This window comes from Crotalus tigris, unplaced genomic scaffold (assembly GCF_016545835.1).
Source record: "Crotalus tigris isolate CLP2741 ecotype Arizona unplaced genomic scaffold, ASM1654583v1 scf7180000017691.523996, whole genome shotgun sequence".
NCBI classification, from domain to species: Eukaryota; Metazoa; Chordata; class Lepidosauria; order Squamata; family Viperidae; genus Crotalus; species Crotalus tigris.
The window spans coordinates 130,890-155,507 of NW_024096570.1; the positions used below are offsets into that span (position 1 = coordinate 130,890).

Below are 24,618 nucleotides of genomic sequence, written 5' to 3' on the forward strand. Positions count from 1 at the left end.
GTCGAATATAAGCGGCCCGCCGGGGCTTTCGCGGCCTTGGCGATACGCGTGATGAGGTGAGTTGTGTGGAATCCGTTGCCATCCGTTGGGTTTCTGGTCTGGGTTCAGCGCTGCTTGTTTATGTATTTATTCATCAAGCTTGTATGCCGCCATCTCGATAGAAACCTGCATGCGATTGACGGCTGTTGCTCTAATTCGCCCGTCGTGTTAGACCGCAATATGGTTGGTTGGCTGGACGGTTTAGGCAGGGTGATAGATGAGATGAGCAATGATGTCTTCCATCAAGCCGGTGGCTTAGCGCGAGATACGTGACTCCCTAATTAGGATTTTAAGTTCCTGATTCATTCTCCCCGGTCCCCCCGCCTTCTTGCTTTCGACCAGATAGAAGAAAAATCGGAATTGGACAAGTGATCTCCGCAGTTCTTATCCGTAATTGCTAAAATTTACAGAAAGTGTCATTTTGAGATGGGCAAGTCCTATAATAGGCCTATCCCAGTAAAAAAATCTACCCTAAACATGGACTCACTCACCCACGTTGTGACCTTCAACCTCTCTCCAAGATAATTATTGGCGTAGAAAAGGCTAGGTTTATACATCACATCAAGGCATGATATGACTTTTGGATGTAGCATGCTATGTAAACTTGGGCAGCATGGCGTTGGAGATTCATAGTCATCCAGGTAGAATTGACTGGAAATTGGCATCGCAAACTAGAGTTCTTTTCTTTCTTGGTTTGAAATTTTTCACTGCTTATCCAAGTAGCTTCTTCAGTCTGAGGAAGTTGATAAGGGGGAACCCCTTCTCTGTCCTCCCTGGGGTGGTTTCATTTCTTGCCTAATAGAAATGAATAGAGTTGTTAAGGAGGGAGGGAAGGATAGGGTTGATATTCCCAAAGTTTCAAACAAAAAAAAAGTGCAATTGCCATGACTCAACTTCCAAAAAACCACTATTGTTGTTAAACCTTGTTAAGGGAGTCAAGTCTTATAATTCTTTGAGATGTCTCTATATAAATTCTCACAAATACTCCAGATCATAAGAGGGTAGAAGTTATTTTGGATTTTTTTTGTTGCATATTGACAAGATTTGGGGTGGTCTTTTTAAATAAGCAAGGAACCTGCTGGAATGCAAATATTGAATACTGCCTGTAAAGCTATATCTTTTAGCTCTTGTTTCCAGTGGATGCTAATTGTTTCTATTAATTACAATGATTTTGCTGTTTGTTAATTTTAATTGGAGATTTTGTAGATTACTGAACAAAACAGCTTATTAAAAACATTGTGGTAAATCAGATCTGTATATATATATAAAATGTTGAGCAAATCTTTACCTTGATTTTTTTTTCTTGAATTAGTTTGCTTGGGATTTCATGACTTATAGACAGCTTTAGGTATTTCAACCTTGATTCTGTGAAACTAATTTCTGTTATCTTTTCAAGGTCAAAAACAAATGTAGCTAATGAAAAAGGAACTTTAGCAGCTGAAGCTGTTCCTGATAACCAAGATACAGAAATGTGAGTGCTATTTATTGAAGTCATGAAAGTCATATCTTTAATAATAAATTAGTTCTGCATTTCATTGCATATATTCAGCAAACTATGTTTTAATTAGTCATATTGGATAGCTAGCTTTAGTCTGTACATTGGATTGTCTCCTATTAATAGCTTCCCAAATATTGTAGGGAAAAAATGTCTCCACTTCTAGTCTAAGACCTTTTCATTTGGAATTAATACTATTTCTAGCTGATAAACCCAACATTTATGTGGCCAAGTTCAGTGAGTTTGGCCCCATTTTACGACTTTCCTTGCCACATTTGTTAAGTGAATCACTGCAGTTGTTAAATTAGTAACATGGTTAAGTGAATCTGGTTTCTCCATTGACTTTGCTTGTCAGAAGTTTGCAAAAGGAAATCGCATGACCCCAAGACACTGCAACCGTCATAAATGTGAGTCAGTTACCAAGCACCGGAATTTTGATTATGTGACCATGGAGGTGCTACAATGGTCATTTAAGTGAAAAAAGATCATAAGTCACTTTTCAATGCCGTTGTAACTTCAAGCGGTTACTAAACGAATTGTAAGTTGAGGACTGCCTATAATAGTGATTCTGGATGGCTTATAGTTTAAAAAGAGGGTAAAATATCTAAAGAACAAAACCCCATCCAACATAGCTCAGGCATCCCCTTGTCCCAAAGCCTGGAAGAATAGGCAGGTTTTTAACAGATTCCTATATATAAAGTTTGTAGGGAAATTATCTCTTTTCCTATTCCTATGTCATTTTTCTTCTTGATTCCATGTGCTCTGTAAGAAAGTCACATGTATAAACCATGATAGCTGGCTTCCCATACCAAGCCATGATATACCTTTGGGCTCGTGTGTAATTCTATCCCAGGGGTAGGCAACCCAAAACACTCAAAGAGCCACTTGGACCTGTTTCCCACCGAAAACAAAACACTGGGAGCCGCAAAACCCCTTTGATACCTAAAATGAAGATAACACTGCATATATCCCTTTTTACCTTTATTATAGGGGTGTGTGTGTGTTTGTGTATGTTTGTGTGTGTGTATATACATACACACATACATACATACACACAGGTAAAAAAAGGATATATGCAGTGTTATCTTCATTTTAGATGTCAAAAGGGTCTCTCTCTCTGTCTCTTTCTCCTTCCCTCTCTATCTGCCCTTGGTCTGCCACTCCTCTTCCTCCACTCTCTTTCTCTCTCTCTTTCTCTCCCCCCCTCTCCTATCTGCTGCTCACCTGACAAGCTTCAAGCTGTTGTCCAACAAGCTCAGGGGTAGGCAACCTCAGCTCTTTTATGACTCGTGGACTTCAACTCCCAGAATTCCTGAGTCAGCCTAGCTGGGCTAGCTAGCTCTTTCCTGCCCTTCCTGCTTCCTGCAGAGAGCAGCAAAGGGAGGAGCTCCGCCCAGTAAGCTTTTCAGCTCCTTGGAGAACATTGTGAGTGCACTCTTTTACACACACACACACACACACACACACACACAGAGAGAGAGAGAGAGAGAGAGAGAGAGAGAGAAGCAGGGAAGCGCAATTGCCTGTCTCTGTCTCTGCAAAGGCAGAGGACGCTGGAAGCCACAGGGGAAGGCTCAAAGAGCTGCATGCGGCTCCGGAGCCGCAGGTTGCCGACCTGTGTTCTAGCCACAGAGAGCTGGGTTCTCTACTATGCTTTATAGGTAGAACCCCTCCAAGTAGCCATTTTGCATCCATCTCAATTGAAAAGTTATTGGCATGAATCAGAAATTAATCATCCATCCTCAGCATTGGTTTGGACTTGCTGGGAGTGGGGGAGAGATGGACAAATCTGCAGTGCTACTAAGGAGTAATTCTTACCTTTCGTTACCTCAGATCTGGCCCACATTCATCAAAGCGCTCCAGGAAAAAAAGCTTTGAATTCAGCAAGAGGGCATCGTCCGTGGCCATGCAGAGCGGTCCTTCCCCAGCTCATACGAAGGGCGAGAGCCAGACGAAGTTACCCAAACCTAAAATTGATCTTCGAGCCCTCTTTGATTACCACTTCACAAGAAAGCAGCACCGCTTCCGCAAACGATGGACCCCTACGGAGAGGAAAGTGAGTAGACCTCACAAGTATGACAGAAAATGGCCAGAAAGGCACAGAATTCCAGAAGAGGAGCAGAGGAGGAGAATGAAAGACAGAGGAATTGTATTTCCTTTTGTGGAGAAATACTACGGCCGGAAGCACCTTCCTTTAAAAATGGTGCGAGAATATGAGGTAAATTATACTTCCACACTACTTTTTTTTTGGGGGGGGGGAAATGTTCAGTAGGGGTAGTCCTCAACTTACGACCAATGAGCCCAGAATTTATGTTGCTGAGACATTTGTTAAGTGAGTTTTGCCCCCATTTTACGAGTTTTCTTGCTCCATTTGTTAAGTCAATCCCTGCAGTTCTTAAATTTGTAGCACGGGTGTTCAATGAATCTGGATTCCCCATTGACTTTGCTTGTCAGAAGGTTGCAAAAGACGATCACGTGACCCCGGGATGTTGTAACCGTCATAAATACGAACCAGTTTTCAAGCATGTGAATGTAAATCTCACACAACCATGGAGATGCTGCAACGGTCATAAGAGTGTAAAAAGTGTTAACTCAGTTTTTTTTCAGTGCCATTGTAACTTTGAATAGTCACTAAACAAACTTGTGAGTCGAATACCTGTAATGTTTTTGCGGCTGTCGTCCACACACTTGCTGTCCTCTAGATATTTTTTTTTTAATAACATTTTATTAATTTTCCAGTTTTATATTTAAATATTTAAAAAGCAACGTGGTGACTGGGTTAATAGTTCAATAACAAAATCTTTAGTGCAAATCTCAGGTTACAACATCAGATATTTCTTCTCTTTTTCTCTTAACATTCACTGTCTCCTATTCAAGCTAGTACAATTCTAATTATATCAACTCAGTAAAAACATTATTATTACATTTATCAATACATTTTTAGCTTATACATATCTTAATTACATTCAATCTTCGTAAACAATCCATATCCCGTTATTCATTTTTGCCCAGTTTTTAGTTTCCCATCAATATTCCAATTTAACCTTTGATATTTATAATTTTCAGGCTTTGGGTAACCAACATTTCCCTTGTCTCAATTCATAACAAAATATAATATCCAAAATACACATTTTATCTATTTGAGTATAATCTATTTCCTAAAAGTTGTCTGTTTCCCACCATATTAAATCATCTACTTAATAACACAACATCCCCTTTAATAAATCAAAACCATTATATATATATTGCCTGGGTTAATAAATCAAACATATTCATGGTAATTCATTTTCTTTTCCCTTTTAAGGTTTAATTTTTAAATATTAAAAAAATAAAATCCTTATTTTCAACTAATTTGTAAGTATTTTAAATCTAATAACCAAAATTCCCCTTATCTCAACATCTCCCTTTAACCCTCTAATTAAGAAACCTCCAGATGTTTTAAAGGTGGTTAGCATGAGTTGGGAAGGCTGATCTAGGCTCTGAATTGTTTCCTTGAGAATGCTTGGCTGCTTCATGATTGTGTTGATGGAAGGAAAACTTCGCAGTTGACAATTTTGTCCTGTATTGATTTTTGAGTGGTTTTTAGACATGCACTTTTGTTTGTGGCTGAAAAAAAATAAATTCTTCTCTCCCAGCATGCAGCTTTGAAGGGGTTTTTCAAATACATTGAAATGTTGAAATATGAACATCATTTGAAGAAGTCCTTGACGCAGTTGAATGCTGAAGGCGATCTTGAAAATGAATGCTTGGAATCACGGAGGCACAAATACCTGGACGACGATGGACCCATTTCTCCCATTGCAGAGACCAAGTAGGTACAATTAGACCTCCTAAGGTTGGGTTTTGCAATCCAAAGCCCAGCCACAATTGTGTGATTCTTGAAGTTTTAATTGAACTTTGCCGTTTAATACCAAACAGTCTGATCTTAATAGACCATATGATTTTATCCGATACCTTTTTGTGTAAAGCAGTGGTTCTCAACCTGTGGGTCGGGACCCCATTTGGGGTCAAATGACCATTTCACGGGGGTCGCCAAACAACGCAGTCTGCCATTTTTCCCCCTTTTCCTTAGCTGTGCTACTCCCTTTTATTCTATTGGCTTTTGAAAGCCAATAGAATAGACTCTCTTGAATAGAGTCTAATTCTATTGGCTTTCAAAAGCCAATAGGAATTGTCCAGGCTGTCTTTGCCCTGCTGAGCCCGCCAAAAGTCCCATTCTGCAAACGGTGCTGCACCAGTTGAGTAGTCCTCGACTTACGACCGGTTGAGTAGTCCTCGACTTACGACCGGTTGGGGGTTGCGGCATTAAAAAGGTTGAGAACCACTGGTGTAAAGCTTCTGATGAAATTTTACTCAAGGGTCATTTTTCAATTGATAAAAAGAATCCAAATATTTTCAGGGATTAAGAATTTAGCTGCCCCAAATAAAAATATAATCAGCTTTGTACTAAATGCCCCCTATTCTCTTCATTGAATATAATACAAGTATAAGTAGTCCTTGACTTACAACCATTTGTTTAGTGACGGTTCAAAGTTACAGTGGCACTGAAAAAAAGTGGCTTGACTGTTTTCACAGTTAATATCATTGCAGCACCCCTCCCATGGTCACATGATCAAAATTTGGACACTTGGCAACTGACTTATATTTATAATGGTTGCAGTGTCCCAACGTTATGTGATCCCCTTTTGTGACCTGACAAATCAGTGGGGAAGCCAGATTCACTTAACAACCATGTTACTAATTTAACAGCTGCAGTGATTCACTTAACTGGCAAGAAAGGGGCATAAAACTCAACTGTCTCACTTAACAACAGAAATGTTGGGCTCAACTCTGGTTGTAAGTCGAGGACTACCTGTAGCCCTTGATTTGCTCTTGACAATTGGGAGCTGGAATTTCCATCGCTAAGTAATGGAGTCACAAAGTGCAACTGCATTGCTTAGTGACAGCTATCCTAGTCCTTGTAGTTGCTGTTAACTGATTCCCATGGAGGAGTGATCGGTCGTAAGTCAAGGGGTATGCATAATTTTGAAAAAATAACTAAAAAAGCCACACATTTCCGACTGAACTGAAGTTGTAGCTTTATGATACAGGTTCTGCAGCTAAGGCTAGAGGTAAAAAGAAAAATGTGAATGGTAAGGCTAAATGAAGGCTGGATATTGAAGGCTTAGAACATAAATTCAGCTGAAAGTGTAATCATATTCTGGAGACATTGTGCCGGAGAAGATGGATGTAAGTCTAATACGATAATTGTTCTGTTTCAGCAACGATGAGGTTTCTGGGAATGAAAACATTGGTGCCAGAGTAGTGGTAAGTTTCCGATAACTGAAGCTTGCCACATCAATTCTACTATCACTCTATCTTGGGAAAATGCATTAGAAATCAGGCCAATGCAAAATTAATTGTGTGCAATTTTGTAAAAATTAGCATTCCTACTTTCCATATTTCTACAGGTAGTCCTCGACTTACGACCACAATTGGAACCAGAATTTCTGTCTTAGTCATTGCCATCACAAGTTGAAACAGACCCAATTTTTACAGTAGTCATTAAGCAAATACAGCTTCTCTAGTGGCCATTTTTTTTTCTGGGAGTTGGCAAAAAATGTTAGAAATTATGATTATGTGACCACAGGATGTTGCAACTGATTGTAAATGTGAGCCAGCTGCCAAGGACACAAATTGCAATTATGACTGGGGGGGTTATACAACAGTTGTAAGCACAAGGACACTTGTAGGTTAACTTTCTGTAAGGTGTGAACAGTCTTAAAATCAAGGACTGTCCCTAAATCAAGGCTTCTCTGAGCCATCCTGTTGCTCATTGTTTTGGATCTTGCAGAATAAGGCTGCACAACTTGTTGCAGAAACTAAAGTGTTAGATCCCCAGTTTTCTGTGTTCAGAATTCTGTGTTAGTTCAGGGCCCTGCAAAAATAAGACTTAAAAGAGGTGGAAAAGAAGGAAAGAAAATGGAAATGGAGTAAGTTAGAAGAAGATAAATTAAAATTGCAAGAACTGGCGGCAAGTCTTGCTAACAATATCCCCCCTCTTAAACTAATGGACAAGGAGACCAACCACTAACCCAGGGCATCCCAGGTATTTACCTGTTTCCAGAGTGCCAGCAGATTTGCCTGCCTGCCTCTTCTTTGCAAAATACATTTTTGAAATGAGTTGAGATTCTGCTCTGATACTGGCATTCTTTTTCAGTGCCCTACTGGTTTCTCTTTTCCAGGACAACAGCTGTTTCATATTAAGCAGCAAGATTCCCAAGAAAAAAAAGAAATCATCGAATGCAAAAATGTACCGTTCTGAAGATCCAAGCTACCTTAATAAAGCCTCTTAGAGGCAAGCAAAATACAGGCCAGGTATTTAGGTATAATTTTTCTTTCTTTCCTCTCTCAGCGCTTAACTGTAAAATTCTTTCTGAACATCAGACACAGTGGCTTTTACAGCTTTTATGTGCACAAATTTTGCATAACAATGAACCAATCACAGTTTTGTCACAATGAGGGCACATATGTATCATTCACCCCCTTATCCTAATATGTTAAAGGTGTTTTCTTACCACTTAAAATTTGTATTTATGAGGTGTGGTGAGTTCTAAATTCTTGGTAGCACTCGCTAAAGCCAGTAATCCAGACAACAAGAGGATATGTGTAATAGTGCCAAATATCTTGCTCGGGTGTAGGATGAGGATGAAGGTTTGTTCTCCAGGCTTGTGTATTGGTTTCCGAACATTTTGTCACCAGGCTAGGTAACATCTTCAGTGGCTTTTAGGGGATGTCAGTGTTCTGTTGTGTAGAATATATAATTGGATCTACAAGGGCAATTTGTAAATAAACCTCCGTTTGGTTATCAATGACAGACGCTCAGCAGACACAGAACTTTTATTGTACACATTAGAAAACTACAACATTACATTACTTTTCGACATAATCGCCATTCCAATTGAGGCACTTGTCATAACGTCTTACAAGGTTTGAAATTGCTTAGTAATCGCTCGGCGCCAAATCTGGGCTATGGGGGGGGGTGTGATCAAAAACATCCCAACGGAATTGCTTCAAAAGTTGGTGCGTCTAGCGGTATGCGGGCGAGCATTATCGTGAACCAATACTTCACTGGAAGTCAGCGTGCCCCAATGCTTGTTATGGATGGCTCGTAATGTTTCACAGTAGACGTCTGAATTGATGGTCGAACCACGCTCCATGAACTTCACTAGCAGTTACTCCTTTGGCATCTTCACATTTGGTGGGATTTTCTATGGCACCACTTCACGATAATGCCCGCACACCGCTAGACACATCAACTTTTGAAGCAGTTTCATTGGGATGTTTTTGATCATTCTCCTATAGCCCAGATTTGGTGCCCAGCGTCTACTACTAAGGAATTTCAAACCTTGTAAGACGTTATGACAAGTGCCTCAATTGGAATGGCGATTATGTTGAAAAGTAATGTAATGTTGTTGCCCTCTAATGTGTACGATAAACATTCTGTGTCTGTGAGTGTCATTGATAACCAAACGGAGGTTTAGTTTGGAATTGCCCTCATAAAATCTGCACTGCAGTTCCTGTGATGACTGTTTTTAGTTCAACTGCTAAGTGATTCACAAATGAACTAAACCTAATACTCTGATCAGAATTGAGTGCAGAGGAAATTGTTAGCATGAGGCAACTTGAACAAATTGGCTACCTGAACAAATGCTGGGGGGAAAAACCCATAGTAAATGACATTGTGTATCTTTAATAGAACCTGGGTTAATGCTGCAAATTGATATATACCTGATGTGTTCTTTCTTGTTTTTTTGAACTAGCAAAACCACTGGCTGTCCTCCATGATGCGCAGTATTTCAAATGAAGGTTCGAGGACAACTGGATGAGGCAAAAATTGATCGGGGCTGATTGTTCTTTGCAGAAGCTTTTGTGATTTCGCTATTCCTGAAATGCCTCAGCTTGGAAAATGGATGCATTCAACCTCTCATAGTCTACTGTGATGCCTTGCATTTGCTTAATTTCTCCTTGCTCAGATCAAGTTCATTGTGTTTTCTTGCCCTCCTGAAAGTTTTGACAAAGGATCAGCTGCCACAATGGCCCCCTTGATGGATTCCATTTGGAAATCTCTAATCTGGGAGCAGAACAAGAAAGGTGATGGGGAAAACTGGTGTCATTGGGCTAAAAAGCCTACCAACCTTGATCTCTGCAGCCGATTGAAGCTAAATGAAGCCATTATGACTCAGCTGAATTTTTTTAATTGAAGCCCCTCTTTATCTTGATGGGTGTATGGGGTGCGCTGGAGACAAATTCCTTGTGTGTCCAATCGCACTTGGCCGATAAAGAATTCTATTCCATTTGCTCAGAGCTCCCCCTAGTTTAAACATTTCTGCAAATAGTTCTCTTTCAGAGACTTGATCTGCATCACGTAGCGACTCAGCTGAATTGCTTTCTTAATATTTTTCAATTGGCTGATGGGCGTCTGAGCTTTGGCTTTAAATAGAACATAAACTGGACAGAAATTCAGAAGGTGGCATAGACTGATGTCATCTAGCACATGGTGCAGTGCAATCCAGCTTCAGCTATGCTAAAAAACAAACAAACCCTGGTTTTCATGCTTTGCTATGTAAATGGCCGTCAATACCATCTGGAAAAGAAAAGGTCTGCAATTCAGCTTATGTGGGAAGTAAGTTTGCATCATTCTCTTCTCCCCCACAAAACATCTTTCTGATTCAAAGTGGAGGCTAATGGGTTTCTTTAAAACAGTGTTTCTCAACCTTGACAATTTTAAGGCATGTGGACTTCAGCTCCTAGAATTCCACAGCCAGCAATGCTGGCTGTGGAATTCTGGGAGTTGAAGTCCACATGCCTTAAAATTGTCAAGGTTGGGAAACACTGCTTTAAAACCTCCATCAGGAAAAAAAGAGCTTTGATTTTCTGCCACTGATTGTCTAAGATAAAGACAGACCCGGAGTAGGCAACTCTGGCCTCCTTTATGTCCTGTGGACATCAACTCTCAGAAGTCCCAAGGTTAAAGTCCACAGGTTGTAAAGGGGGCCAAGAGTTGCCCACCTCGATATATATTGTGCTTTGTAGTTTTGTAAAGTATTCAGACATTTAGAATTTTTTCTGTTATTATTTGGCAGCACAACTCCAGGTTTTGACTGGTCTCTCAGATGAAAGCCGTTGGAGTCAGTGCTAATAATACAACCTTCTTTGCAACCCACAGCTAATTTGTATTTGCTGTGTTACTTAAAGGAAGGGACATCATCATATCTGGGCCTTGATTTCACATTAGAATAATCTGAACGCATGAAGTTTGTTTGACTAGTACAAGAAACTTTACAGGTAGTGTACTTGACTTCTGATGAGCTCCTGAACAACCGTTCAAAGATACGTCAGATCTCCTTGGGGTTACTTGCAGCACAAATTCAAAGTTCCAATGGCTGCTGCTGTTCTCTCTTTTACACACACACACACACATGCATTCACATGACTGCACTTCAGGCACTTTGCAACTGTGCCACATTTTCAGCTGTTTGCAGCATCTCACCATCACATGACTTGTGTTTTACAATGGTTTTGCTAAAAAAAAAAAAAAAAAGCATTGTATATGGTAAAACTGGCCCAAAGTGAGCTATTGGTTTATTTAACGAACCTGGTGTGTGCTTAACAACTACCATGAAAAAACTTGTAAAATTGGGTTGGCCAGGTGAGTGCCCTTGACTTATACCCAGAACAAGTTACAGCCGTGATGGGCAGGCTCCATTGCAGTCATAAGTCAAGGACTGCCAATACAGCACAGAAACTATAGGCATTTAAATGATTCTCAAGCTTATTTTATCTTTTGTAAGTGTTAACACATTTTTCTCAATTAGCTAGTAAAATTAAACCTTTGATTGCTTAGCACAATACGTGGTATTTGAAATATTCGTAAGAATGTTTCCTGATGCATGGACAATTCTTCATTTCAGGCTCCTGGAAAATAAAGACTGGAAAACCAATTTTGGTGGAAGATAAAGGTACGTTGGCACCAATTAGTACTTGAAATACATGAAAGGATCAGTTTCAGAGATGAATGTTCCTGAAAGTTTCACATCCCTTATTAAAATGTGGTTTGGGGCTGTGCAGTACACAGGTATCTTTGCAGCTCTGAAAAAAGAAACGATAACCGCACTGTATGGTATCTGCATCCAGCAGTTGTTACTGATGGCTTGTTCAAAAAACAGTGCAAGATCAATTCAGCATGTGGCATCGTTGGTTCTCAAGCTGCTGTGCTTGTGCAACCTGGTATTTTTGTTGAGACAGGGAGGAAGAGTTAAAAGTGTTGGCTCAGGCCACCAGTGTGCACCAAAGGAAATTAAGAACTCCCTGTTAACACTGCCATACTGTGACTGGTATAACAAGTAGACCGTTAGTTGCTGGTTTTTCTCTGTCAGCAGAAAGATAGTTCCTCAGATGAAGTGATCAAAATTTGTACTTAACAACAGTTGTTTCTCTGGAAGTGTGGCGTAAAAATCCCCTTCTCGCGTTTGAGGACTTTATTGCTTTTTTGGGGAATTTGTCTTTTCCAGGGAATTGTGTATCAGAGTAGTAGAGAAAGGATCAGTTTTCTTACTCAGTACCAAACACGCTGTTCACTATCTGCTAATGAGTGCTTTCTTTCTTTGGTTGTCAGTAGCTTGAGGCTAGCTACAGAAATGCAACTAGTCTTTCCTCTGCTGGTTTGGAGGGCTTTCCTTGGATCAAACAGATCGACTACCATCTTTCTGTGATCGACAAGGATCCCTTCCTTCACCGCATCTCCGGGGCAACTTTAGACCCCTTTAGGGCCCCCTGGCAGAGAGAAATCAGCTGTGGGGAGTAGAGCCCCGCTTTCCCTTGGCTGCATTGCTAGGATGCAGACTGGAAGTCTATGCAACAGTTGTGATTGGCATTTACGGCCCCTCTAGCTGGTTTCCAACAAGCAAAATTGAGAGGAAAGCTGGATTTGTTGAACAACTGCATGATTCACTTAGCAACTGCAGTGATTGCTTAACAACTATGCCCAAAGGGCCATGAAATTGGGTGCTAGTCATTTGCCTTGCTTAGCAATGGTAATTTTGGACCCAGTAGTGGTCGTATGTCGAGGACTACCTGTATTATACAGCCTCTGTTCTTGAAAAATGTCATAATAAAATATTTTCTTTTCTAGGAAAAATCCTGACAAAAAGTAGACTCAAGCTGCAATTGTTTGAGCAAATCTTTGAAGGTAATAGTTTTTCTTTTAATTTGAAGGGAATAATTGCTCTCCCCCCCCCCCCAAGGGAATACAGGGGTTTGTACTGTGGACTCAAGTTAAAATTCTTGCCTCATTTGAAGTACTCAGTGTGGGCACATCTCATTTTGTGTTTGCCAAACGATGCAATGAGGCTACAGAAAACACAGGTTCTGCTTCCATCATTGTAAAACAAGTTATATTGATGACAATGAGACCTGGGATAAATTTATCCTGCAGTTTTATTAGCAAAATAAAGATACCGGAAGGTGTATAAGTCAATGCTAGAATCTGTTGCAATGGGGTAAATCAGTTCGATAAAACACATTGTTCATTGAAATGGAAAAAAAGAAACTGTCAGATTTAGACAAATGACCCGATTTAGTCAAAGCAAACGTTTTCTCTCTTTTTTTTTAAAGGAACCCAAAGTATTTGCTTATGGCTGATGATGGTTTTCAAGCTGCTGTGCTGATGATGGGGGAAAATACGACTCATGATCCCAGTGTGCACAAATATCAACATACCATGGAGAAGCTGAAGGAACAAGACCACACCAGAGCATATAGAAAGGCTGACAACCACATCAAGACTGCTTCCCTGAGACAAGCTGGAAAAAGGAAAGCCAAACTAAAACCACAGTATCAAAGGTTGGAGCCCAAAAGGCTGGTTAACATGTTCAGCTGCCCATTATCTACCTCACAACATTCTTACAGAAAGGCCAAAACTAATAGCCCAGGGGATGCCAACCAACTAGAAACCTTTACTAGCCTTAGAAGGAGCATTTAAAACCAGAGGATTCCCCACAGAGGCCCAAGAAAGCACCAAACAAGAAGGTAGGAACCAATTCAAAGCAGAAGACACAGCAGCCCTCAAAAACCTAAAAGAAGTGCCAAATTATCATCATCCTTCCAGCAGACAAAGGTTGAACCAGGGTTATCATGGATACATCAGAACATACACAAAAAGCAAAAGAATTATTAGAAGGCGAACTTACCATCTCAGTGAACACCAATCTGATACAAAAACTAGTCACCTGGATCAAGAACACTCAGCAATCTCACCAAGAAGGGGCAGATCACCAAAAGAGACCAGTGGCGGATGAAAAGTAGTGGACCTGTCCTCCCACACCTCTCTAGAGGCCCCAAAGTGTACAAGCCAGGAATACCTCTCTGTTCAGTTGTATCATTATCAGGAACCACAACCTACAATATTGCTAAAAGATTGACTAAAAAGCTCAGATATCTCACAGAGGGAACCAAATACTCCAACAACTCCTCGCTGCAGTGCCTCCAAACAATCCAACGCGTGGTTGTAGGTGGAGACAAAATCATATTCATCATTTGATGTCATGGCACTGGCCTAACCAAATACACCAAAATCGAAGTAACTAGAGTCATGGACCTTATCAACCTTTGCGTAACCACATACCTTTGGTTCAGGGGTAGGCAACTTTGGTTCTTTTATGACTCGTGGACTTCAACTCCCATGCTGGCTCAGGAATTCTGGGAGTTGAAGTCCACGAGTCATAAAAGAGCCAAGATTGCTTAGTTGCTTTAATTCGACTAACAAATATATCTACACATCGAAGGAACGAACACCTGCAGGATCAACACTTTCAGGACTAATAGCAGAGACCATAATACAACGCCTCCTGGTATTAGTAGCACTCCCGTACATACAACCCAAAATATAGATTGGGCATGTAGATGACGCCTTTGTCATAATTTAAAAGAACTAGCTGTAGAGACCACACAAGGACATCTTCAACAACATCTTCAAAGGAGTAAAATTCCCTAGAAAGAAGAAAAGAACAACCTTTCTTGGATATTCTCAGCAGAGGTGATGATGGCAAATTAGAAGCAAATCTATTGTAAAGCCACCCGCACCAGCCTTCAACAGACTATTCCAACTACACGGCATCACTGCAGCACCCAAATCAACTAAAGCCCTCCAAAATAGAAGTAAACTGGAAGCCCCGGAAGAAACAACAGGAGTCCTGTACAACATAAATTGCAAGGCCTATAACAGCCAATAGGCAAAAGACTAGCAGATCATGTTTGTAAACGCCAATTAGCAGTTAGAAGACATGAAAACTCCTCACCATCAATAAACACCCAGATGAGCAGAGATTAAGACCAAGATCAATATTAGACCGACCATCAAGAAGCAAACAATAACCCAGTCAAGGAACTGCCAAACAAACTTAACAGCAAACCCTCAGGGCCACTCCTACCAACAAGGCAAGCAGTTAGATTATGAGAACAAACCCTATCCCCTACTAGCACTGACGATGTTACCTTGCTTGATAATGAGATAATCTGCAAGAAAATGGCCAAGCTCAGAAAGCACCAAGGACTTCATTCTTCAATCCTGAACAAATATTTTCTTCCATCGCTATCTATGACTGAAATGGTAAGATACTGAAGGAATTAATTCTGAAATTGATACCATTACTAATAGAAAAATAGATATGTTTGGAATCTAGTAGGTTACCGTAGAAGGGTTTTTTAAAATTCAAAGGACGTCATGCCAAAGCGTGGCGTGCGTGAAAATTGTGGTTCCTTTCTTAAGACTGATGAGAGATTGTCATGATGATTGGCCAGATGTTCAACTGCTCTGAAAAGAGAAGAGTGATGTAACAGCCATTCTGAACAAAGTTGATTGAAGTAGCCTTTCTACAATAGCTTGTTGACTTTCTGGGCCTTTGCTATAGAAAATAACATTCCTTGGAATTTTATATTGCCGAGCAGGTGATGAGATTACAAATGGTGCATAATTGGTTCTCAGCACAATGGGAAGTAATTGATGAAGAGAACGCCCTGGGACTAGAGTGGATGAACAATGGGCTCCCTTAGTTGGTGATGACGGGAATGGACAGAGTGCAAACTGAGCTCTTTTGAAGAGAGATTCCCCCCCCCCCCCGGAAATCTTTTTATTGTTGCCATTTTAGATGAAATAACTGAAACTGTCATATAGCTTTGAAAATAACATTAAAAGGCTTTTCTTCTGTCTTTAAAAAGATCCTTTAGGGAAGAGAAAGATCAGGAGAAAAGGGGAATCCTGAATGTTTGTGTGACATAGCCTAGTCCAGGGGTAGGCAACCTTGGTGTCAAGGTTCCGACTAATGAAACACTTCAAAAAACTTCCAGGCATTGTTTATCCTAAAAGCCTTTATTAACAGTATAAAATATTGTCGGCACATCATGGATGGATGCCAAGATCTGAAGTCTCCATCCCGGAGCAGTTATTTTTGCTAGCATTTTCCCTCCCTCTTTTGCTGTGAAGAGTCATGTTCTCCAACCAGCCTGGGGGGCAAAGGTTCACTTCCTTCTGAAGCCCATGCAAATTGCTCTCTCTCTCCATTCTCATCTGAGTTAACTCTAAAAGTGCCAGACGGTTCTGCATATTTTGTCAAAGCAAGAATATTCAATATTAGCAGCGTTGACACTTGGCTCTTTTATGACTCGTGGACTTCAATTCCCGGCTGGCTCAGGAATTCTGGGAGTTGAAGTCCACGAATCATAAAAGAGCCAAGGTTGCCTAACCCTGGACTAGTCTTTTCTCCCTGGTTTAAGAACAGGAGAAAGCCTTATTAAGCTGCTTGTTTTAATGGATTATATTTTCCTTGGAAATTGGTCCCTTAAAACCAGAGCTAAAGCAGCAGTTATTTAAAATGAGTCTACGTGCAAATAAAATTTTGCAGAAATCAGTTTGGCAATGGGGTTCGGATGGGTAGGGGGAAACCTAAGTTAAAGTCTCGTCAAGCTTGCTGGTATATCTCAGCCCAACTTAACAAACTTGCAAGGTAGGAAATTGTTAGCTGAGGTTTCCTATGATATAGGAAAAGAAGGTAGCTGTTTGTGATAGCCTTGCCCTCCTATTCAATGTATGTTTTTCTGCAGCTGCAAGTTGGCAGCTGGTTTTTCCACGTGAGCCCACAGCACAAGTGAACTGCAGCTGCTTCAGATGAAGAAAAAGGCACGGCTTGGTATGGAATCTCATTTCCTTTTTATCTTTCAAATTGTGAGCAGTAAATTGAACGTTGTCTGGGTTTTTACACACCTGCCAATACATTTTTAGCTGATGTAATACTCGAACTGGAGGTGGTAAAATGTAATAGATATCTTATTCTGATAAAACCTGAGTCCCAAAACAGTAGGTAGAACCTGTATAGCTATAACAATATTGAAAGAGCAATATTGAGGTCTATCCCGATGGAGCCTAACTGTAGGTTCTTTATCGTTGGAAACGCCTCATAAAGCGACAGACTTGTGATTTCGTTTTACCCATTAATCTCTGTGCTTGATGGGTGCAGTAAAATTACAAGACAATAAAGATCTTAGGATAGCCCCAGCGTTCCTCCTAAAGAACAGCCATGAAGAAATACTTTTTCCCTCTGCAGGTGGGAGGGACGTGACATCAGTTGTGCTGACCCTTCTGAAGTTGTGTTCATGAAAAGGTAATGTGCCCAGTTTTGCCTCATTTATTTTGATTGTAGCCTTTTGGAGCCTTGGTGGCACATAATCCCACGTTCAGCCTGAAATTTGGATTTCTTAAAACAGTTCAAGATTTTGAAGTAACATAAAACAAGAGACCTTAATTTCCTTAAAGAAAATATGATTGCACCGTCCTAAATTCTGGGACGATACTGCAAGGATGGAGAATATGAAAACATATTCTTCTGGTATATTTCAAATGTCTTAAAAATTATAATAAACTATGGAACCTTGCTTTCAGTTTTCACATTGGAACTGGCAAGTGAAAATCCACCGCTAATTGCTGAAATAGACCTTTATTTCAGATCATAATATCTTAAAAGAGGTAGTCCTTGATGGATGATTGTAATGGAGCTTGCCCATCATGGTTGTAAGTCATGACGGTCGTAAATAGGGTCACCCATGCATCCGACCGAATTTTATAACTTTTTTTGTGGTGTAGGTTAGGCAAACACAGTAGGCCTAAAGCACTCATTATAATCATTAAGCAAACCAATGGTTCACTAGGAGCTGATCTTGCCAAAAATGCTGGCTTTTGGCAAAACCATCATAAAATGATCACATAACTGCAGATAGCCATAAATGTGGACAGCCCATTGTCAAGTGCTCAACAAGCGGTCATAAGTCAAGGACTACCTGTATTTGGTCTCTACCAAGGCTGCTAGAAAATCTTATTTCTGGTATGCTGTGGACGTGACCGCAAAGTAACCCCTCTAGATTTTTTATACTGCTGCCATGGTAGCAAGAAGTCTGGTGGGAACATTGGGGGGAGGGATTTAAGAATTGAGGGCCAAAATCTAAAAGCTTTAAACCGGAGAATGTCTCTTAGCTTTCTGTGTCTTCCCTTGCATCTTGGCTCTACTTGCGTTCTCATCTAAAACAGATTAATAAATCAGAACAAGATTCACTTGATGCTTATGATGTTTTCCCCCCATTTTCAGTTGTGAGCCTTTATCGAAATACCCCTGACAAAATCTCAGTGGGGATCTGCGAAGTTGGCTGAAAGTGGACTCAAGCTAAAGGTAAAAACGAAGGCTGTGGAAGTTGCTGTGCAGAAGGTCACTTCAAAGGGGGTTGTGTGCTGATCAACAAGCAGCTCTTAACGCGGTGACCTTACATGGAAATCCTCTGTAGGATATCAAGGCGATTTGGAGTGCTCTGTGATCTGTACGAGAGGAGACACATTTGGGAGTCAGAAGTAGTTGGATGGCTCCCTTGTAGGTCATTTAGGATGAACAGCTAAATGAAAGTTGGGGAAAGCCCGTTATAAATTTCAATCACTCTTCAGAAGTATCTTCCTTGGGCTACAGCAGTGGTTCTCAACCTTTTTAATGCCGTGACCCCCCAACCGGTCATAAGTCGAGGACTACTCAACCGGTCGTAAGTTGAGGACTACTCAACTGGTGCAGCACCATTTGCAGAATGGGACTTTTGGCGGGCTCAGCAGGGCAGAGACAGCCTGGACAATTCCTATTGGCTTTTGAAAGCCAATAGAATTAGACTCTATTCAAGAGAGTCTATTCTATTGGCTTTCAAAAGCCAATAGAATAAAAGGGAGTAGCACAGCTAAGGAAAAGGGGGGGAAAATGGCGGACTGCATTTGGCGATCCCCGTGAAATGGTCGTTTGACCCCAAATGGGGTCCCGACCCACAGGTTGAGAACCACTGGGCTACAGGGACCAAAATAAGCAGCTAAACTAGCTCTATAAATCTCCCTTGAGGGTTGGTGAAAAGAAAAGGCCAAGCCAAAAATACACTGATTTACCTCATAAAAATACTCTTCTATTTTAGGTAGCTGGCGCTTGAAGAATGCTGAGAGGATGACCTGGAACAGAATGGTCTCTGCCAAATATTTGGGCATTAATGCTTGAAAAATTATGGGATTCACTGAGCAGCTATTTTCTTAACAAAAGCTTGAGATATGTCTTTTAAGCAGCCATACTCTTGGGTACTTCTAATTGTTAAACAGATGTTTATTTGAATAATCTTGCTTTCTGCAACTGCATTTGCAATTTTGCTGTACTGTGGTTTAATTATAGCTTAATTAATAAATGATATTAAGCATTAGTCATACAACTGAATTCTGTCTCCTGATCTTGTGTACATTATTTACATTTTGGTGTAGTTCCTCTATCTTTTTTATATCTCATGTGCTTTTAGAAAGCAACATAGTAGACTCAGGGATAAGACTGCTCATGAATGCAACAGTAGGCAGGTGAAGAAAAATTACAAGCTGTGTTCAATGTTTTCTCTTACTGGCAGCTGAAATTTCCAAGGTAGCTTGCTATTCAACTACTTTTCATTCTCCATCTTCTGGATTGTTTGGCAGGAGGCTGACAATAAATCTCCCTTTTGGCACAAATTTTTTAAAGGCAAGTGAAAATGAATGTGGTTTTTGAATAAATTGTCAAATGTTCTACATTTTTGCAAATAAAAGTTTTTATTATAAATAGTTAAAATAGTACAAAAAGCAAACACATGACATTTGAAAATAAAAATCTTGAGTTGAAAAGCCATAATTGGAGACAATGGTCTATATACAGCGTTGGAAAGTTTGCAAATACATCCATACCAAATGTGAATTATCTCAAATTCTGCCACATAATTTAATTATCACGGAGTCCTCAAATACAATGCTGATAAATTATCCTCCATTTGTGGAACATCTGCAAAATACTAGGTTTTCAAATTGATTTTCCTGGCTCGTAGTTTTTCCATTGTTTTCTATAAAGAAAGGGAAAAGAAAAAATAATCTGAGCAATGAATAAATGGCAGAAGTATACTAGCAACAGCACTTAGAAGTTTAAAAGTGACCAAAATGTGGCACAGGTGACCAAAAGATCTAGAGTCAAACTCCTGAACAGCTACAATAATTTGTAAGAAATATTTTTGGATATTGGACATTTTATCTGCTCTACTTTTAAATAATCATGTGTTTCTAAAGTGTAGTCCTCATTGCTGTCATTAAAACAAAGCCACCTTGTTAAGCAAGAACCTTATGTGACTTGCAACTTCCTTCTGGCTTCCTACAAGTTGTCAGCAGGGAAGCCACTTGGAAGTTGAAAGTGCCCAGTGGCTCCAAAGGAGGCTGGAAAGTGGGTGAGTGAAGCAGAAAGTGCTGTGGCAATTGGATGTGGGCTGGGGAGTAGTGCAAGAGTAGAATATTAAAACCCTGGGATTTTGTACTCCAGGGTTTGGGAGAAAAAGGGCCAGAAGCAACTTTCAAGTTTCTCTACAACAGTGGTTCTCAACCTATGGGTCGGGACCCCATTTGGGGTCGAACGACCATTTCACGGGGGTCGCCAAACAACGCAGTCCGCCATTTTTTTCCCCTTAGCTGTGCTACTCCCTTTTATTCTATTGGCTTTTGAAAGCCAATAGAATAGACTCTCTTGAATAGAGTATAGTTCTATTGGCTTTCAAAAGCGAATAGGAATTGTCCAGGCTGTCTCTGCCCTGCTGAGCCCGCCAAAAGTCCCATTCTGCAAACGGTGCTGCACCAGTTTAGTCCTCGACTTATGACCGGTTGAGTCGTCCTCACGACCAGTTGGGGGTCTCAGCATTAAAAAGGTTGAGAACCACTGCTCTACAGGCTTCCGCATTGATTTGCTTGTGGAAAATTGGCAGGGAAAATTGCAAATGGCCATTGTGAAGGCGTGGCTGCTGGGACTTCCAGGACTGGTTGTGCCATTCATTCAGCACCATTGCAACATCAAGCTTTGCTCATTGCTAATTGGATAAGGAATAATATGGTATTAACATTATTTTACTTCTGGCACTTGCTGCCAACCACATTTGGTTTTCTGCATTGCAAACAGGATGAATCCCTCTTATTGTTTTAAGTCAATGCCTAAACTTATGGTCAATTTGATTCACAACTAAAAGAATAAATATAACCAGAAAAAATTATTGAGTTTTATTTTTTTTATTTTTAGAGCCTGGGATGGAATATTCAGTTGCAAATGTTTTACCTTGTGAAATTCTTTTGCTCTTTCCCTGTTCCTGGCATAATTTTCTTTTCTGTCTTTCTCTTCCTTTCTGTTTTTCACTTCCGCCAGATTATTATACAGTCTATGGAAGAAATGGAATGTTGTTCCAGTTACCAGTAAATAATTCAAAAGGCAATGCTTTATGCAAAGGGACTAGTAATAGTTCAGGAGAATTTCCAATCTCCAGTCAAGATACCAGTAAAAATAGTAATGCTAGATCAGGGGTAGGCAACCTTGGCTCGTTTATGTCTGGACTTCAACTCCCAGAATTCCTGAGCCAGCATGGCTCAGCTTGGAAACCTCTCCCTTTCCCCTCAGCATGGCTGGCTCAGGAATTCTGGGAGTTGAAGTCCACGAGTCACAAAAGAGCCAAGGTTGCCTAGCCCTGCGCTAGACCTAAGTCCCAGACTTTCTAGTGGAAACACGTGGGGACCAACCCCCCCCCTCCAATTGTTTCTACCTGCTGTACCCAATCTGTCAAGACCATTCTGTTGCAATCCAGAAGGAGAGCCTTTCCTGCCCTTTGGCACAACATCCCTCCTGGGGTTAGACTGGCCCCATTCCTGTTGGCCTTCCACAAGGCCTTGAAACTTGGCTTTGGTTCCTGGATACATCACAGAGCTTGTCTCCTGGCTGGCTGGCTGGCTGATCAGATTATGGTCTGCTGCTAGGTGTTTTATTTTTATTTGCTTTTTTTATATTGTGTATTTCATGTATTTTATTGTAAGCTGCACCGAATCACATAAAAATGAGATGGGCAGCTATATACATAGAATAGGAATAGAAATAATAGAGTAGAATGGAATGGAATAGGAATAGAAGCTGGAAGGGACCTTGGAGATCTTCTAGTCCAGCCCCCTGCTCAAGCAGGAGAACCTATACCTATATACGTGTTGATGCTTTCTTTTTTGCAAAACCAACTACTGTACAGATGTAAGTTTAAAATCCTTTCTATTGCTATGCCAGAGTCCCATTCTAGACCGAACTTCCAAATATTATCAGGGTGCTAAACAAAGAAGCAAAACCAACACAATGTGGTTAACTTCAAAAACTGAGGGGGGGGGGGAGGAGAAAGACCTTTAATTACATTGTAAACTGAAGCCTTGTCCACTTGTTTGTTTCTACCATGACAATTACAAATTTAGTGTTGAAATGTAGGAAAAGAACTAAAAAGATCCTGTCCAAGTACCTGGAGGCTTTGAGAGTGTCTGGATGGGGAGGGAACTGCTGCTGATTCAATTTTACCAGGGCAAAATAGCTCTGGATATTTATTTCATCTTTATCCTGGAATGGAGTCGCCCTTCTCCATTCAAGGCCTTTGGGCCGTTTGGGGTCTTTCTGGACTCAAAGCTCCTCCTGCCCAATGAGCAAGTGGCAGCTGTGGCTGTGAAGATCTTTGCCCAGCTTCTTCTGTTGTACCCTTTTCCTAAATGGGGAGGTTCTTCAGATCACCACTCACACTCCAGTCACCTCATGGCTTGATCACTACAATATGTTCTGTGGGGGGCTGGCCTTGAAACTTTAGCCAGCTGAGAATGCAGCTGCACACATTGCAATAAGCCATTTGACACCTTTGCTTCACAAGCTGCACTGACTGCCAGTAAAGCTTCAGGGGCAATTCAAGGTGCTGATAACGGCCTGTAAAGTCAACATCAAAGGGCGGGTCTTTTAGCTAAAATTACATGGCTTGTTAAAAAGGACATTGGTTTAATTTCTCTGATGTTGGGTGGTGAAATACCTTGAAGTCCGTTGCTGCATTTGTTCTGCGGCCACTTTCCTGTCAACTGGAGAGCACCTTTTTTCTTCCCCTTTCTTCAAAAGATGAACAGCTGCCGCTTGAATCCAACCAGGACACATGAAACATAAGGCTTAGATTAGACAATCTTTCAAGGACAAGAGGAAAAAGCAAATTCCTCCGCTGCTTTTCATTGTACATCAAGCAGCAAATGACTCCCAATGTTGGCATAAAACTGAGACACGAGAACAACTACAGAAAGACATGGGGTTTTGCCCATGGGTTCCTGCACACTTGCCCTCTCCTCAGAACGTTTACAAATCACAATAGTCACAAATTAATTTTAAGCAATTCATTGTCTGGATGATAGCAAAGGCCCCAAGCAAAATGACTGTCCACGTTTCATCTTCCCTCTATTCATACTCGTTTGCTGATAATTACCGTGAGGTGTCCAGTTCACGTTTCGTTTGTGGAGTTGTGGTTTTTTCAGTGGAGGTGCCTTACTCTGGGTCTTTTCTGAGCTTTGCTCTCGGTTTTTTAGTTTCTCCACCCTTTTCAAAGATCTCTCAATAAAATCTTTCTTCCGTTTCAAAAATGATTCCTGCAGGCTGCCATGGACAGGTGCAAACTCTGACAATATTACTGTGAGGAAAAAAAGATGCATTTTACAAATAGGAAGTGTGATTTGCAACAACTTCAGACCCAGCCCCACAAAGTACTGTTATTTTCGAAAATACATAATAAACTGAGTAACAAGAATCTTAAGTTTTGAGGGCAAGAAACCGTTTAGAAATGGAAAAGACTTCTACAGAGCATAACCCTTTATAGATACGGAAAATAAGGAACAATGATCAGACTCTTTACCTCTAATGGCTAACGGGTATGCAAAACAGTTTAAACACAAATGTTGGGGGTTTGAAACAGTTGTGTGAACACAAAACAGTTTGTTTAATCACAGCCGAAGCGTTCTAACCCAAAATTGTGCTCTTTTATGCTTGGAACATTCCTAGCACTGATTTTGAGTTCAAAGCCTTTTGCATAGGAATAATACTAACAAACCAGCCTTATCATCAAGAGCCAGATACTGCAAGCATAATAATAATGATAATGATAATAATAATAATAATAATAATAATTTGGAAGGGATCTTGGAGGTCATCTAGTCCAACCCCCTGCTCAGGCAGGAAACCCTATACCATTTTGGACAAATGGCTGTCCAATCTCTTCTTAAAAACCTCCAGTGTTGGAGCATTCACCGCTTCTGGAGGCAGGTTGTTCCACTGGTTAATTGTTCTAATTGTCAGGAAGTTTCTCCTTAGTTCTAGGTTGCTTCTCTCCTTGATTAGTTTCCACCCATTGCTTCTTGTCCTGCCTTCAGGTGCTTTGGAGAATAGCTTGACTCCCTCTTCTTTGTGGCAGTCCCTGAGATATTGGAACACTGCTATCATGTCCCCCCTTGTCCTTCTCTTCATTAAAATTATGATCAGATTTTATGCAAGATTGAACCCACAAAAGCACCCTGAATGCAAAAGCATGCAAGTGTAATTAAACCAGCCATTTAATGTGCTTGGTGCACTTTTCCTTTAGTGTGGCATACAAAGGTAGGGACTCAATGGGGTTTGATACAG

At 40.6% G+C, this 24,618-nt stretch overlaps 2 protein-coding genes and 5 non-coding genes across 12 annotated transcripts in view; 6 read left to right on the forward strand and 1 right to left on the reverse strand.

Moving 5' to 3' along the window:
• Positions 1-18: 18 nt before the first annotated feature.
• TAF1D (TATA-box binding protein associated factor, RNA polymerase I subunit D) lies at positions 19-19,347 on the forward strand. 3 transcript variants are annotated; one of them, XM_039338124.1, is made up of 14 exons: positions 19-56; positions 1,436-1,510; positions 3,368-3,752; positions 5,170-5,345; positions 6,796-6,841; positions 7,759-7,899; positions 9,337-10,199; positions 11,488-11,535; positions 12,708-12,764; positions 13,190-15,182; positions 16,673-16,758; positions 17,173-17,229; positions 18,208-18,288; positions 19,058-19,347. In XM_039338124.1, the coding sequence occupies exons 1-6, from the start codon at positions 52-54 to the stop codon at positions 7,867-7,869; spliced, it is 798 nt and encodes a 265-aa protein (XP_039194058.1). In that variant the 5' UTR covers positions 19-51; the 3' UTR covers positions 7,870-7,899; positions 9,337-10,199; positions 11,488-11,535; positions 12,708-12,764; positions 13,190-15,182; positions 16,673-16,758; positions 17,173-17,229; positions 18,208-18,288; positions 19,058-19,347. The 3 variants fall into 3 exon arrangements, with proteins under 3 accessions (XP_039194058.1, XP_039194056.1, XP_039194059.1); XM_039338122.1 differs by having other exon boundaries at positions 7,759-7,891; XM_039338125.1 differs by having other exon boundaries at positions 7,759-7,891; positions 9,337-9,667.
• Positions 9,090-9,163, forward strand: LOC120305838. Its single transcript, XR_005556103.1, has one exon. It is a non-coding gene; the product is annotated as a small nucleolar RNA SNORD5 (small nucleolar RNA).
• On the forward strand, positions 11,686-11,823 carry LOC120305837. Its single transcript, XR_005556102.1, has one exon. It is a non-coding gene; the product is annotated as a small nucleolar RNA SNORA8 (small nucleolar RNA).
• Positions 12,861-12,999, forward strand: LOC120305839. Its single transcript, XR_005556104.1, has one exon. It is a non-coding gene; the product is annotated as a small nucleolar RNA SNORA1 (small nucleolar RNA).
• LOC120305841 lies at positions 16,969-17,103 on the forward strand. Its single transcript, XR_005556106.1, has one exon. It is a non-coding gene; the product is annotated as a small nucleolar RNA SNORA18 (small nucleolar RNA).
• LOC120305840 lies at positions 17,910-18,031 on the forward strand. Its single transcript, XR_005556105.1, has one exon. It is a non-coding gene; the product is annotated as a small nucleolar RNA SNORA32 (small nucleolar RNA).
• Positions 19,348-19,687: 340 nt separating the features above from the next.
• The window catches only part of CEP295 (centrosomal protein 295), a 56,375-nt gene continuing 51,444 nt past the window's right edge, over positions 19,688-24,618 (reverse strand). For all 4 annotated transcript variants that reach the window (XM_039338111.1, XM_039338112.1, XM_039338115.1 and 1 more), the window contains 4 exons: positions 23,432-23,632; positions 22,994-23,090; positions 21,238-21,337; positions 19,688-19,990 (listed from right to left, as the gene is read on the reverse strand). In XM_039338111.1, the coding sequence (XP_039194045.1) occupies positions 19,943-19,990; positions 21,238-21,337; positions 22,994-23,090; positions 23,432-23,632 (446 nt within the window). In that variant the 3' untranslated portion in view covers positions 19,688-19,942. The remainder of the gene's footprint in view (positions 19,991-21,237; positions 21,338-22,993; positions 23,091-23,431; positions 23,633-24,618) is intronic.

What these genes read in the sequence shown, in the direction of transcription:
- TAF1D (XM_039338124.1), top strand. An exon ending in AAATGGTGCGAGAATATGAG is followed by an intron (nt 3,753 to 5,169) that starts GTAAATTATACT and finishes CTTCTCTCCCAG; the next exon opens with CATGCAGCTTTGAAGGGGTT. An exon ending in TCTCCCATTGCAGAGACCAA is followed by an intron (nt 5,346 to 6,795) that starts GTAGGTACAATT and finishes GTTCTGTTTCAG; the next exon opens with CAACGATGAGGTTTCTGGGA.